We start from the raw sequence: 16636 nt of genomic DNA on the forward strand, positions 1-16636 counted from the left end.
ACCAACAGAAAATGTCATATTTTATACTGATATATACATATATAAAATACATATCAACACATTTATGAACAAATGGGAAAATGCATCCATACACATATATGAGCAAGTAGACTATCTCAAGGGTAGAATAAAATAAATCTAAATTCGTGTTTTTTCCCAAACACAAACATTTAACTCTCACTATTGATTTCACTGAAAATATAGGTACTCACAATTATGGATCAAGTCTTTGTGGATAATTCTTTCAGTGAGTGTATATTGGGTTAAGATTTGGTTAAAGACAGAGGATTTATTATAGGATAGAACTGAGGTCAATTTTGAAGTCCTACACTCCTCCTCAAGTCAATTTTATCTAGAGCACATTAACATAGGCCTTCTCATTTGCTCCCTTCAAAGCCATCTAATTTTCTACAGGACTCGAATTCATCAGGGTCCCAAATATCTGTCTTGCCACCCTTCTGAGGGATGTCCACTGCTATATTTCTGAGCAAAAGTCAGTCAGGACTCACCTCTCCTTCCCTGGGCCAAGGCCTTCCATTCTGGGTGTATTTGCTTTGATTCTGTCGCTTCTTTTGTCCTCCATCAGCGAATTTGCACAGTAAAGGCTCACTAGGGGCTGGGAAGATAAGAAATCAATTCTATATTAGCAAATACCCCTAAAAAACAAGTGATTTTTGAGTCACAATAGTGCTTTGTAATGCCTTTCTTTTGACGTTTTCTTGCTTCTGGAGAGATAGTCGGCCCCCTTCTAGTCTCAGTTATCTTAGCTGCTATTCTATCTAACTGGGCTTCAAAAAAGTACTGGCAGACCATAAAAGAATACAAAAAATATTGTTGAAAAAAAAATCAGTTGAAGCAGAATGTGAACTTGCCTTAAAAGTAAAGAGGGGAATGTTGACTCCTTCCCATTACATCAATGCTAAAAACCAGATGATGGGTCTAAAATGGAGTCACTTATGCTAAGCTCCATGTCACCAAACCGAGACCTAACTTAATTACAGTTTTGGCTTTCCCAGAAATGGAATTTTGAACCAATCAATCAGGAGTCACTGATAAGCATTAGTGAGGTAATTGACCTGATAGACCCCTGCCATCCCTAAAGAAAAGTGACTTTGCCACAGCCAATCAAATTTTTGCCACTATAACTTTCTTGTTCCCACTCCCTTCTGCTGCAGAAGCCTCCCATCTGCACAGGTTCTCAGAGCTCCTCTCTACCTGCTGGAGGAGAGGCTGCCGGACTCACAAATCCTTGAATAAAGCCAATAAGATCTTTAAAAAGTTCTTATTGAATTTTGCTTTTTCATATTAGAAACATATTCCTAACCAGCATTTGTGTGTAGATAAATATTTCCCCCTCAAAGTAACTATGTTTTCACAGTAGAAACTGTAGGATTCTATTTTGGAAAGAGCTCCTTAGGAGTTGCCTTCTAAAAAGGGAGCCATTTTGCTAATTACAACCAAATCAGTTTTTTTTTTTTTTTCCTCATTAACCTCTGCAATTTCAAAACGCCTAGAAGTTGATTGTCTACTGAACCCCTTTCTCTCCAATTCCCCAGTGAAATCTAGTCAGTATCTCAGGGAGAACAATTATTTGAATATCAAATGAGCCCACATGGTAAAATATAGTCAAAGGATATGGCTCTAAGAAAAGAATCCTGGACTGGGGGGAAATGTGGTCCTGGGTGACTTAAGTTAACTTATTTGATAATCTTTTAAAACACAACAAGGAAAAATTTATTCTTTGAGAACTCATGCCCTCTCCACATCCCTACTTAACTAAAAAAATTGCTGCTTGTGATTACCACAGATATATTCAAAAATGAGTGAATAAAAAGAAAGCCATATGGTTTAAAAAACTTGGTCAATGCATTAAATGGCTAGAAGGATTTTTTTTTTTTTTTGCTATTATTTGCTTGGATAAAAAAAATATTGATTTATAAGTTTATAATCTGAAAATTAAAGTGAACCCCTCCCTCTCCCAACCCCCTGGGAAAATGAGTTCTTCTGAAGATTAATTGTATTAATGATTGAAGAGGAACAAAACATACCCCTCAAAAAAATGACTCTTTGGCAAAAGGATTAATTTAGCCTGATTATTTTTAAGAAATAACAGATAGAGGAAAAGCTCTGAAAACTGACCAGAAGTTACCCTTTTGTAAGAGACATTTACACTTATAAGGGAAATGTCTATTTATAACAGAAATTTATTCTTTGTATCTGGAAGAAAAGAATACTCTAAATCTCAAGAAATTCTTATCTATCAGTAAAGGAAAAAGGACTTAAATCTATGCAACAACCTCACCCTTGTTTACTGTGCTTTTTCTGGTAATCTCCTCTAACTGGCCTCCCTGCTCCCTCCCCAACACCTTTGTCTTCAGCTAAAGACCATATTTAAGATGGTGACTGGGGCTATTTCAGGGAGTTACTAGGTTTTCCTGGGTATCTCCATACAAGAGTTACATATATGTTATTAACCTTCTGTTTGTTCTTTTCTCCTGTTCTTATGTCTTTATGGGGGGTGGGGGGTCCTAGCCAAGAAATTAGAAAGGTAGAAGGAAAATTATTTTAATTCTTTATCCCTCCGTCTATCTTTGCCTTTTGCCATGCAGTATTGTTGAGCTCTCTGAATCTTGGTCTGATCCCATGTGAACTGCTCTAGCCAATGAAATGTTAGCAAACGAGGCACAAGCAGAACACTGAAGTGTTTATAAGCATTGAGTTTTGCTTCTTTTGCTTCTCTGCACAGCTGCATGAATATACTCAGCCTGGCCTGTGGAAGGATGAGATACATGTGTAGAGGAGTCATCCCTACTATCAGAGCCAAGGTCAAAGTAGATCATCCAATGATTACGACCCTGATATGTGAGTGAGCTCAACTAAAATCATCAGAGATACACAGATAAACACACAGTTGACCACAGACCAGGTGAGGTCAATAAAGATGATCCCATAAACATGTAAGCTAAATGAATCTTCATTGTTTCATATCACTAAAATTTTGCAATTGACACATAACATTGTAATCTTAATAGATAACTGCTATTGTTTTCCCCAACACCTATTCCTCCCCATATCCACTCCAGCAAGGTTGCTTATGTTCTCTAACCTGGATAATGCAAAAGAAAAAAAAAAAAAAAGATTATGGAATTCATGAGATTTTCAATTGTCTCCAAAATCAATAGTGGAAAAAGAAATGAGTGGGTAACCACAAATAAATATTTGAAAATCATTTAGCTTTAAGTGGTAGTAGGATTTACTCAATCCTTTTATTCTTTATTAGCAGCAGAATGCTACTGACTAATATTGAAGGAAATACTGACTCAAACAGACAGAAGGTCGGAATTGGCTAGGTGGAATGAAAAACAAAATGTCTTGCCTCCCTATGGAAGAGTCATGTGGGAATATGTAACTTATCCTGGCACATAACTCAAGCAATGTCATTCCTCACAGAGAACAAGTGCTTCCCAACTGTCTGCTTTTGGGAGCCTCCAACTTCAGTGACTTTGGTGAAGCCACAGAAATCATACAAAGGAAAGGCTGAATCATGAAGTGTCTGTAGACAGGAGCTGCCATCACACTGAAGTAGTCTAAATTCTTTCTCCAGATGAAGAACTGAAAGGATAAATGCAATCAAGGATCCTGAAACTCTGTGCTAAAGAAAATTTCCTGTGAGACTCCAAAAGCATATATAAGTATGTGCCTATAGCGAAGAATGATTATATATGTATCATATATATCATTATACATACATCATCATTCCTCACTATAGGATATTTTCTCTCTTGATATTTTAAAAATTCAATGTATATTCACTCATTCGAATGGGATGGTCATGCCGACATGTGAGTTTATAACTGGCAATAGTACAAATTTCTCACAAAAGGCAAATAAATCTAGAAATATCTTAAATTTCCTACTGTTAAAAAAATGTAGATTCTACCTTTTATGTTTCTTGGGATAATAACTTTCATGAGTCATACTTTCCACTATCTGAGGCAGGATTCTCTTTATTGTCTCTTAAAACAGATTCTTTTAGAGAACATAATATACTGATTCTAATAGTCTAGGATATGATAATGACTTTGCTTGAGGTCGTTCCTTGTTTCTGTAGGCTCTGACACTTAGTTTGGGTGCATTTCGGTGTCTAGCAGTCTGCTTCCTGGCTCCCTGACTTACTAACTACAAGACACCAGACACCTTTTAATTTTTTTTTAATATTTCTGTGACTCATTTTCCTCATGTATGAGTTGAGGATAATAACATCACCTACCTCAGGCAGCTGTTATGAGGATTAAATAAATTCATGTGTGAAAAGAGTTTAAAACAGCATATGGTACATAAATGATTATTAAATCCACATTAGCCACAACTATCATTATTGCCTACCATCTTTATTAGCCACTGCTCATACATCAGCTGTAAAACCTAGTTACTTGGCAGAGTCAGAGTTCAGAGTGTTCAGTCAACTGGGTTTATTGTTCCTCAGCTCTGTCCCACTCTAACTCCAACGCTGGTTTGGCCACAGAACTTTCAACTGACTCTCCAAGAACAGTGAAAAGATTTGCTCATTAAGAGGATCTGCGCTTCCAAGATGGTTCTTGCTGACTGCAGCTTGTGGTTGGACCATCCGGCCACGTTCCCCTCCTGAATTCTTACCAAAGTTCGACTTCTAATATTCTGAGTAGGATAAAAGTCATGTTATGTATCTTAACACTCCATTACCTACCCTGAATGTTCCCTGTTCCTTTTTCTGCTAAGTTTTCAAAAAACTATTCTTACTACTATTTTTTGTTACTTAATTGCTAGAGATCTATTGGCTATTTAAATCCAGCAAATCTGTATTTTACTACTAAGGTAAGTACAGTGCTATCTACACATTGTAGGCAAGCAAAATTCACCACCCCAAAATGTGTCTCTTTGACATGTATACACACACACAGACACACACACACACAGACACACACACATATATTTAAAGACTTTCTTGGTGAACTCTTGGACACTATGGAATTAGGGGGACAGCACTGACAAGAAAAGAAAGGCTTAGAATGAATCATGAGCTTTAGGATTTCTTCTACCTACTGGCACAGAGAAATTTTATAGAAGCTTCTTTGAAACAAATATTACCAAATCACAATATTTTAGCTTGCTAAGGATCAATTATACATAGACAATGAGATTCTGGCTTGTAGACTTACCTTGAATTTTTCATTATTGAAAAGGGAACTTTTAAAACAATATTTTTAACACTAAGGGAAACTTAAAAAGCCATAGAAAAAGACTTTCTTAACTTTCAACTGAGATGCCTTTGTGAGTTGTGTTTGATAGTGTCTTAGAGGTTTCAAATTTTAGCCACCCTGGTATTCGAAGATCTTCATAAGTTGTTAGACTATAGATGTTGGTAATGACTTATTTATATTTATTGACATTTCTAAGTTGAAATATCTGCTGTCACTTTATTAATTTGAAGATGATTATGATGGGAAAGCAGGGCCACAAAATTTTTATTAAATGGAGTAAAAGAAATACAATCCCAGAAACACATTTTTAAATGTGCAATTAAAAAAGGATGGAATATCTGTAATATCTTCCTTGAATTTAGGCATGTAATTATGATTGCTAGTTTCCTGGGGAGTTTGGAGGTGGATTTCATTGAGAATGTAAAAGCAAAGAGTGAATTAGATGAATTAAGATTTATATAATCTTCTAATTCTCAGGTGATTTCTAAATACCTACAAGATAAAATCCAAACCCTGACATTAGAAGAGAAGAATCTGTTCCCTTGATCTCATCTTTAGCCAGACTCCTCCCACTCCTCTGGCCTAAAGTCCCCTCATGTCTAAAGGCCTTTTCTCATGCCTGGAATTTCCCTTCCCAGCTTTCCCTCCTCGGCCTCCCCCATACACAACCTCCACCTGGCAGACTATTGATCAGCCTTCAGAATGCAGCTCAAATCCATGTTCCTTGGAAAGCCTTCCTTGACTCTACTTCATCTCATTTGAAAGAGGAATTTACCTAGTGCTTACTTGGCTGGCTTTCCTAGGTTGAATGCTGTTTCTGTTGTGTTAAGTCTTTCAACAGTAGCAATTAATGTCCACGCTTGAGTTTGAAAGTGATTGTAACAAAGAATGAAGTTTATATATATGCATATAGTATGTGTGCACACGTGTGTGTGCATATTGTTAACAGCATTCTGCACATAGGTGCGAAATAATAATAAACAATACTTGAAAGTGATGCTACTCAAAGTGTGGCCAAGTTCAGGCATCAGTGGGATCCAAACTTGGGAGCACCTGGGAACATGTTAGAAATGCAGAATCTGGGCCCTTCCCCAGACCTATCCAATCAAACTCTGCATTTGAACCAGATCTCCGGGTGATTCTTCTGAACACATCAGTTGGAAAAACACTGATTGGATTGTGACTGCCTCTTTAACAGAGGAAGTAAGAATAGATCTTAGATGTTCAACATGAATCCTCTGAATAATGAGATAATTTTAGTAGCATACAAATATTATATTGTCTACAATTTCCTTATTGCAGTATTATGCTACCAATTAATTTTGTCTAGTCTCTTTTCACAGTAGTTAAAATACAGACTAAATGAAGAAGAGGCCTTTGTGGAAGTGAGATGCAGTTATAAGCCACAGATTGTAATGCGCTAGAAGACATTATGGTCTATCATGAAAATGAAGAGTATTTAAAATATAATTATAACAATGCATGGCGATAAAGTTGCATGGTAATTATGAAGTAGTAATTACTGTTTGTTTGCTTAGTGCAGTATTTCTAGCCTTCCAAACTGTATTAAACACGAACATCCAATGCATGAACCGATAAGATAACCTTATGGCTTACTGGATTTGCTGTTTTAAACAAACAAAACAATACCACTTATTTTACCTAGCACAATTAATGTAAAAATTTTTTTGAGTTTTATTTGAAACTTAATTTATTCTTCTCTTCCCCTGTGGTTTGATGGCTTTCTTGAAAGTTCTGCTTGGGTTCCTTTCTCTTTCTTTTTGTAAACCTATTTTAAAACGGTTTTTTTCTGTGGCTACCATGAGGTTCATATATAACATCTAATGCATATAGTAGTCTATACTTAGTTGATAGTTACTTAAGTTTGAACCCATACTAAGAGTACTAAATTTTTACTCCCCTCACCCATGTTTTAGGTATATGATGTCATAATTTACATCCTTTTATTTTGTGAATTCCTTGACTGATTTTGTAGATATAATTAATTTTACTGTTTTTTTTTTAAATTTCTACTATATTGGTTTTACAAGTGATTAATCTACTGCTTTTATTATACATTTGCATTTACCTCTGAAATTCTTTCCATTCATAATGGTCTTATTCCCAATTATGGCCTTTTCTTTCCACTAATTTCCCTTTAAGATTTCTTGGAAGCCTGGTTTAGTGGTGGAGGCACATGAAACATTCCCCAGAGTAGATAAAGTGGTGGGCCACAAAACAAGTCTCAATAAATTCAAACAGACTGAAATCATATCATGCCTCCTTTCTAGCCACAACAGTGTGAAACTTGAAATCAATCCTAAGAAAGAATCTGGAAGAACACGAATATATGGAAGCTAAATCACGTGCTACTACACAATGAATGGCCAACAAAAAAATCAAAAGAGGTAATTTAAAAAATACATGGGAACAAATGAAGATGAAAACACGATGGTCCAAGATCTTTGGGACTCAGCAAAATTCGTTCTCAGATGGGAGTGTATCGTAATCCAGGCCTACCTCGAGATGCAAGAAAAATCTCAAACAACCTAACTTTATTCCTCAAGGAGCTATAAATAGAACAAACAAAGCATAAAGTCAATAGAAAGAAGGGAATAATAAAGATGAGTGTAGAAATAAATGATATAGAGACTAAAAAACCAAAAAGAACAGATCACTGAAACCAAGAGCTGAGAAAACACAATGAACAGAATCTTCACATGACTTCGGTTTTATGATTCACTAAGAATGTTTACTAACATCATATTCTACAAGTAGATAACCCTTTTAGCTTCTAAATATTAATAGAATTCCTGCTGTCCCTTAGCGAAGTGAACATTTTCAATTTTTAACATTCAGATTATTTAAACTCTTCAGATATTTATAATGGATTGTGGTGACAGTCTTTTAAAATATCTCTTCTTACCATAACTTACAGGTCTGGTAGTTTAAATACTAAATTTAAAAATTCCTCACCTCAAAGAGATTATAAATTTTACTTCAGGAAACAAAAAGGGAAGGTGGGAGAAGCAGAGTGGAAAAGATAAGCTAATGACAAGAGAAGCAGTTTATTGGAGGTGAGCTTATAAAATCTGGGACTGAGTGAAAGAATGAGATAAAAGAATTAAAAAGAAAGAATTCCAAGCACTAAGGTAAAATATAAAAATTTAATCTAGAAACTATTTTCCTATTAAATGTGTGGACATGGATCCATTCTCAATGAAAAAAAGAAAAAGGAACTATTCCTGCGATAGTCAGGGTGCCTTGTACATTAAAAAGCGGTTTCATAATAGAGAATTAAAAAAATGATTCTAAGGGGTGCCTGGGGGGGCTCAGTTGTTTAAGAATCTGCCTTTGGCTCAGGTCGTGATCCCGGGGTTCTCTGATCAAGCCCCGCATCAGGATCCTTGCTCAGGGAAGGAAGTCACAGCCTAGAAGAGGAGAAATGAAAGCAAAAGGAAACTTCTAGCAGCTTTCAGTGGATACCATTATAGGAATATGGATAGGTAATTTGAAAGCATAAAACAGATGTCACTCTCTAGCACTATAGACACAGAATGTCCTCTAGCTCAGAAATCACATTCACTACCATAGAGTTGTAGAAAATCACATGTCACAGGCGTGACTCCCCCCATGCCGACTGCTAGATAGTAAATGAGCACATGAAGGACTAATACCAAGTGTTATCTAGTCTAACTAAAAACAGGCTTTTATTAAATGTTTAGCAAATGAAAATATGATCAATGAGATGAACATAATGACAGGATTTAGTTGAAATACTTTTAGAACACCCGAGGTCATAGAGATCTTAAGTTGAAAACTGGTAGCTTTCCAACAATAATTAAGAACTTCCAGCATTTGCCTTAATTCTCCACAATCCTTAAGCTTCCTGCTGTCTTATACCTGACCGACAACCCTCATTTTCTCTCAGATGCAAAAAGCATCATTAGTCTATAATGATTTGGAATAAAGAACAATGATGTAAAAATGATGGATGTGTCTTTCTAAATTACTCTGTGTTAGGCGCCTGGTTGGCTCAGTTGGTTAAGCATCTGACTCTTGATTTCAGCTCAGGTCATGATCTCAGGGTCATGAAACTGAGCCCCATGCCAGGTTCGAGCTGGAGTTTAAGATTCATTCTCTCCTTCCTTCTCCCTCTGCCCATCCCTGCGCCAGCCATCTTCAATCTCTCTCTCTCTCTCTCTAGCTCAACTAAATAAATAAATAAGTAACTCTGTGTCAAAAGCCATGTCCTTAATTTTCATGACTAATTCCAAAGTACTTGTTGTTATATCCAGGGAAGTTTCACAGTGTCCTCTCATTTGTCTGCAAAAGATTTGTTACTTTTTCTTTCCCACATATGCCCTATACATGATCGACTTTGTGTGCATATATGTATGTATGCATTTCTAACTCTGTACATGTTTATATACCTCTATCTCAATCATCTTTGTAGATGTAGAGCAAGCAAGCCCCAAATTTAAATTACAATTTACACGGAAAACACTACTTTAAGCTTATAACACAGTATTATTATATTTTGGAGTTAGAAAGCCTTTTACATATGAGGAAGTGGGCTATTTGGTTACATTTCCTTTTGATTTCCAGCATCTTATTTACCATTTAATTACATTTTGTGGACTATAATAAGTTAATTGTAGTTATTTAGACAGTTCTTAGTTCAAATAGACTGGAAGGCATATAGCCTCTGTTATCTGATCTTAAAATTTATTTAATTCAAACCTTTTATTTTGCCAATAAGGAAAATAAAAATTTAATGAATTGTCAGCTAATTGGTGCTAGCTGGTGGCAAAGTCACACCCAGAATCATGTTCTCTGGATTTCTAATCAAACATTCTCCGACTGCTTATTTTCTACCTTCCTTACCATTGGAGGTAAAAGGAAATGAGTTTCAAGCAGTTCTTATGACTGACTTCATAATTTGGGGATGGAATAAAAAGACTGAATATTTATTAAAATATGATTACAATGGTTCTCTACCCACAGGCTACAGTTACAACTGAATGCTAAGTAACAAATAGGTTCTCCTAAGATGATTTACACTGCCATCCTCAGAGCAGTTTAACAGAAAAACAAATCATATGGGTTATATTTACAAGTGTCAGACACATTTTTATTCCTATCATTTAGGCCAAAATGAGCACAGAAATATAAACCAAAAAGGTAGAAATAAATAAAAAGTTAATAAAACTTAAATGAAGTGTGATTTGCAGGTGCATTTCCAATTTTATCCCTCAGTAATGGATTAATGCTTATACTAGTTTCAAATATAATTCTCTACAAGGCAGAACAACTTTACAGAAGAGGAAAATGCCCCACAGTGATAATAAAAGCAGAGAATAGCTGTTTGCCTAGACATATAACAGAGAAAATCATTTTTTGATAAGTTATATTATGGCCTAAGTAATTATCTCAAGTTCACCTCTCTGTTTTATGTATTAAAACACTGTCTTTTTCTGTGTTTGTAATAATTCTCTGCTAATTCTTCTCATATAGGAAGAGATTATTTTAAGAAGAAAAACCAAGCCCCATAAGGGGAATAAATTAGATGAGAAAGTTAATGTTTCATGTAGATGGGACACAGAGTATATCTTTGAAGGTTAAATTTGGTTCATTTTATAAGGAATATGACTAAAACATTATCTATGCTGAATGAACACAGTGTTTTGACATCAAGAAAGTAAAATGTATCATCATTTCCAAAAAAGCATCAACTTGCTTACCTACAATGGACTCACATACCCAAATTCCAATTGGGGATCCTCCTGTAGTTGGAGGACAAACCATTAAGGGAAAGGTTTCCAAGATAAAGAAATAAGAGAATCGTATTTATTGACCAAGATGGGCCATATCTGATCTTGCCTCATATTTCCATATTTCCATGGCACTGTACTTGACTCTGACAGAGCTCTTTGCATGCTGTATGCAATATTATTATATGTTCAGTGTAACAATGCACTTTTAGAAAGAGGTACAAAGAAGAAAAAATATAGATATAATCTCAAAGTACAGACACCCCTTTGGTACTTAAAATGAATAAACACATTAACAGAAGAAACATAAAGTAGTAAATTCAAACTATGCAAAGGGTAAAAATTCAAAAGAGCACAAGACCTCTTCTTAACTCCCCCACTCCTTTTTTTTTTTTTTTTTTTTTTAAATAATTCTTTCCAGGGAAGTACATAAATATATACCTACTAATCTACTCGTTCTGGGGTTTTTTGTTTGCTTTGTTTTGTTTAGTTTTTCAGTTCCAAAGGGGGCACTATTGCTCAGCGTGTTGGTTTTGTTGTTTGTGTATCTTAATTATGCATGAGGAGCTTTCCATATTAGTACATATTACCCTTCTGAAATGCTGCTCAGTATTGTAACATAATTATCATGCACCATAATTTGTAAATGTCCATCAATAGGGGACCAGCTAAATCTCATTAAATTTCCATAATGCATTTCCATGTTCCTTCTACTATTATGAGAATTTAATTTGATTGAAGTCAGAAGCTGGGTCTATTCACCTTTGCCGAGCATTCACCCCAGTGGTCTCACAAAGAGTCTGAAGATCACACACATTTCATTTTCTGTTGATCAAATTATTAAATAAATGCAGACAGATAGACAAGATAACTTCTTGAAATTCCTTACATTAATGAAATTTTAAAGGACTGAAGAGTGAGGACACAACCTTTTCCTCTTTTAAGAGAGCATAGAGTCTCATCATTTCCATGTTTAAATATAACCAGCCAGCCTACAGGAAAAAGAAACACACACACACACACACACACACACACACACACACACACACAAGAAAGAATTCCAAGTCTTAATCCCAGGTGTAATTCCAGTTTCGTGTGGATCTCAGGTCAACTGCCCTAGGAAAAAAAAAACAAATGGAAGGAAAAAGGTAGGAAGGAATCTGATAATGAAAAACATCAGGATTCTTCCCGGTATCCACTTATGATCCCCCACCAAGGAAGGAAACACTTATGCGCCCCCAAACTGAACTCAAACTCAGGTCAAGAAAACATATCTCAATTTCCCACATGCTGTTCCTAAGCATATATTTCCTGTGCTAGAGACAGAGAGAATTCCCAAATGCAATGAACTGCGTTAGCAGAAATAAATATAATCTAGTTTCAAAGTGAAAGCTGTATATTACACGATACGTATCAGTTAACAAGGCTAGAGGCATCAGCTGGGACGAAAACCTCACCTTCAGCAGGTGAAGGATTTACAGCAGAAATGGCTTGGGACTGAGCTTTTTCTAAGGAGTCGGGTGAGGCACTGAAATTGTGATAATTTTCAGAGTGCTTTCATGTAGACTGAATCACTTACTAATCAATATTAAACAAATGTAATCCAGATGTAAGAAACTGAGCTTTTCAAAAAGGCGTTAAGGACCACACGTGTTGTAAACATCTATGGATAAGTCAGGCTAAAGTGTCATAAAAAATGAATACAGAATGTGGCAGCCTCTCCTCTGGAGAAGTTCAGGACAAAAACAATGCATACAAATGGTTCTAAAGTAGAATATCCGTTTGTTCCTCTTAAGGAAACAAAGGGATAAAACTGCTTAGGATGAGACTACCCCAGGAGAAGGTGGGGGTAACTGTTCAAAATTAATTTTTCTTAGATGGTACCAATTCTTCTATTGGGACTGAACATTAAAAGTACCTTATATGAACTGCTTATAGATCTTTCTAAAATGCAATCTTTATCCTGTCCATTCCCCACATGTCTGCCTATCGATAAAGCCCAAGTTCTCTAGCACAAAACACCATCTAACTTCGTGACCTAAATCCACACATTTCCATTTCCATTCACAGGACTGCTCCAAAAAAGGCTGAGACCTTTCCTGTATTTCCAGATTTGCTTATACGGCCCCTTCTGTCTGCATGGTCTTCCCTCTCTTCCCACTTCACCACTTTCAAAGAACCCTTCCTGACCTCTTTTCGCATGCCTCAAGTTCTCATAGAGAAAACTCACCATTAGTAATTGTTTAATACATTCACTCAACTTATTCCTTCACCTTTGCCTGAAATTCATTCAAAATTCACTTGAAACATAGTGCTATCTACCAGGTCTTGTGCAATCCATGAAAGATTTAAGTGGGAATAAAATGGATACAGTTCTAGTTCTTAAAAGAATTCAGTCTGATGTCAAAGTAGGCATTAAACAAGTAATAAATCAATCTCTTCCTTTATGCATTCACCATACAGACCTCTAATTTGGCATGTGTAAGACACCTCAGCTCACTTATGTTTACCTGTCTTTCTCTGCTAATTCTAGGGCCTCCTGAGAGTAGGATTTCTGCATCACTCCCTTTTATATTCCAAAATCACAATCTTGTTCCTGGAACAGAGCAAATTACATGCACAGAGACACATGCACACACACACACACACACACACACACACACACACACACACACACACAATTTTAGTAAGCTTGCTTGTTTTGCTTTTTCTTATGCAGAAGACACCCTGGAAACTGTCCTAAGGCTTAACAGTGGCAGAGCACATTGTCTCAGCTGAACACACCAAGATTGCACTTTAATCCAGTTAGGCAGCAGATACATCTGTCAAGTTTTTAAAATAGTGCTACATAAAGTCTCTGAATTTCTTGATAATGCATTTATTTTTTTTAATATTTTATTTATTATTTGACACAGAAGGAGAGAGAGAGATCACAAGTAGGCAGAAAGGCAGGCATAGAGAGAGGGGGGAGTAGGCTCCCTGCTGAACAGAGCCTGATGTGGGGCTCGAACCCAGGACCCTGAGATCATGACCTGGGCCCAAGGCAGAGGCTTAACCTACTGAGCCACCCAGGTGCCCCTGCATTTATTTATTTATTTATTTTTTAAGATTGTACTTACTTATTTGAGAAAGTGAGAGAGAGTGTGCACCACAAGTGGGTGGGGTGAGGGGAGCAGAAGAACAAGCAGACTCCCCGCTGATTGGGCTTCATGCATGGCTCAATTCCAGGACCCTGGGATATTACCTGAGCCAAATTCAGATGCTGAACTGACTGAGCCACCCAGGCATCCCTCTTGATAATGCATTTAATATTTAATAAGTCTGTAAAGGCTTTCTTAGCTGAAGTAAGCACTGGAAAACTTTTCCCTGTTGGTTGCAGATCACTGCAAATTTTTCTAGTCACTTCTTGGACATACTCTAAGTAATTGCAGTTTGATAATACATCCATTTTTACTTAAAAATAATAATAATCGGGTCACCTGTGTGGCTCAGTGGGTTAAAACCTCTGCCTTCAGCTTGGGTAGTGATCCCAGGGTCCTGGGATGGAGCCTCCAATCGGGTTCTCTGCTCAGCAGGGAGCCTGCTTCCCCCTCTCTCTGCCTGCCTCTCTGCCTACTTGTGATCTCTGTCACATAAAAAAAATAAAATATTTTTAAAAAATGATAATCAAAGAAGTAAGTATTTTGCACTGAACATGGCATGTATTTGCTAGGCATGATGATTAGATACCAAATATGTAGAAGTCACCCACCAGGTATCTCCTGAAAGGAAAAAGTTATGTGTGATGTAGTTCTCACAAACTGAGGATAGTGGAAGGGAGGATTTATAGGATCCTTTTGCTGATAATGTCTTTTATTTGCATCTCTCAGTTTTACCATTTATTCATTGTAAAATTTGGGACCTGCCACTTAAAATCTATGGAACTTACTTATCAGTTGTCATTACCCCTAAATCATGGGATTGAATAACTTCACGTTCAGCACTTAACCCCAAACCTGGTTTATAGTAGCATATAGTAAATGTTTGTTGAATGAATAAAAGACTGGGAGTAATTATGTGACCATTATGTAAGATAGGCAGAGGCATCGTTTTTATGAACTATGGAGCACACAAAATAAGTGGTAGATATTATTAATGTTGTTGGGGCACATATAAAATGTTACTTATAGAGCCATTATCCTGGAGAAGTGCCTTCCTTTTGTTCCCCCCATAGAAATAGTACGGTCAATTGAAAATAAGACTTGAAACTCGGCAGGCATCACAGTGATGAATTTCAGAAGTGATGAGAGTTCAAAGGTTCTATTTTAGACTTTATAAAACCTAAAGTGGTAACAAAGAGAGCTCTCTTTTTATATGGATTATGATCTGTTTTACCAAGGGTCAACTTTGTGAAAGGACTTCAATACGCTGCATTACTATAAAACACTCTGCTTTGTTTCACTCTTATAGACAAAGCCCATGAGAGAACCTGTCAAATTTGCCAGAAGATATAAAGGACAAAGTACCACCATTCTTTATTTTTTCCATTTCGGATGCTCTTAAAGAAAGTTAGGTAACATGAAGCCAACATCTGTCTTTCTTAAGAATGAAATGAATGAAATGAAATAATCCCCTTACTAGATTTGGCAAACTGCTTCTTACTTGGTATTGGGTTTATCACATTGTAATGTAGTGAAGACCTTTGAGGTCTTCAAAGTAGAGAGGTCTCCAAAAGGGGGATCCTATCTAGAATCAATCACGTGGTTGTTCATTTGGGAAGTTGCTTCTAAAGCAGAATATCCATACCTAAAATCAATTACCTTGTTCCTCAAAGGGGAAGCTGGTTGTAAGAAGCCTGGTTTTAGGTGGTCAGGAGAAAGAATCCTCCCTTTTTCCCCCCCAAAATATGAAAACAGATATATCAGAATATCCTTCTAACTAGTAGATATGAAAGTATAAAGAGGGGCGCCTGGGTGGCTCAGTGGGTTAAAGCCTCTGCCTTTGGCTCAGGTCATGATCCCAGGGTCCTGGGATGGAGCCCCGCATCCGGCTCTCTGCTCAGCAGGGAGCCTGCTTCCTCCTCTGTCTGCCTGCCTCTGCTTACTTGTGATCTCTGTCTGTCAAATAAATAAATAAATAAATAAAATCTTTTAAAAAAAGTATAAAGAAAGTAAATTGCAACTTAAGATGTTATGCAAACCATAGGTTCTAAAGGACAGATGAACTTTTGTAAAATGAATTAAACAGTTAACAATTTTGAAGTTAAGATTTCTATGTCCTTGCCGTTCTGCTAAATGCTTTAGTGCATTATCACCTTTATTCCCTCAAATAACCTGTTTTTGAGTTGAAACCATTTTGAGAGGAAAAAGTAAAGATCAGAGAGTTAGGGGAATTAGGCAACTATACACAGCTAATAAATGTCAGACTCTGGATTTAATCCCAGGTCTTTGATATTCTATTGGTCATTGCATATAGCTTTCTGTATCATATTATCCCCTCTTCCTTATTTCTTATCACAATTATCATGATCTTAATGGCGTACAATTTTTTCTCAACAGTAAGGGAAGAACATTAAGAACATTCATTCATTCATTCAATAATCATTGATCAAGCACTTATAATGCACCAGGCATTATTCTGGAT

At 36.4% G+C, this 16636-nt stretch overlaps 1 protein-coding gene across 13 annotated transcripts in view; it reads right to left on the reverse strand.

Annotated features, from left to right (window-relative positions):
* The window catches only part of RBMS3 (RNA binding motif single stranded interacting protein 3), a 712557-nt gene that overhangs the window by 142436 nt on the left and 553485 nt on the right, over positions 1–16636 (reverse strand). For all 13 annotated transcript variants that reach the window (XM_032359702.1, XM_032359695.1, XM_032359728.1 and 10 more), the window contains one exon: positions 510–616. In XM_032359702.1, the coding sequence (XP_032215593.1) occupies positions 510–616 (107 nt within the window). The remainder of the gene's footprint in view (positions 1–509; positions 617–16636) is intronic.

The sequence above is a fragment of the Mustela erminea genome, chromosome 1 (genome assembly GCF_009829155.1).
Source record: "Mustela erminea isolate mMusErm1 chromosome 1, mMusErm1.Pri, whole genome shotgun sequence".
Taxonomy (NCBI): Eukaryota; Metazoa; Chordata; class Mammalia; order Carnivora; family Mustelidae; genus Mustela; species Mustela erminea.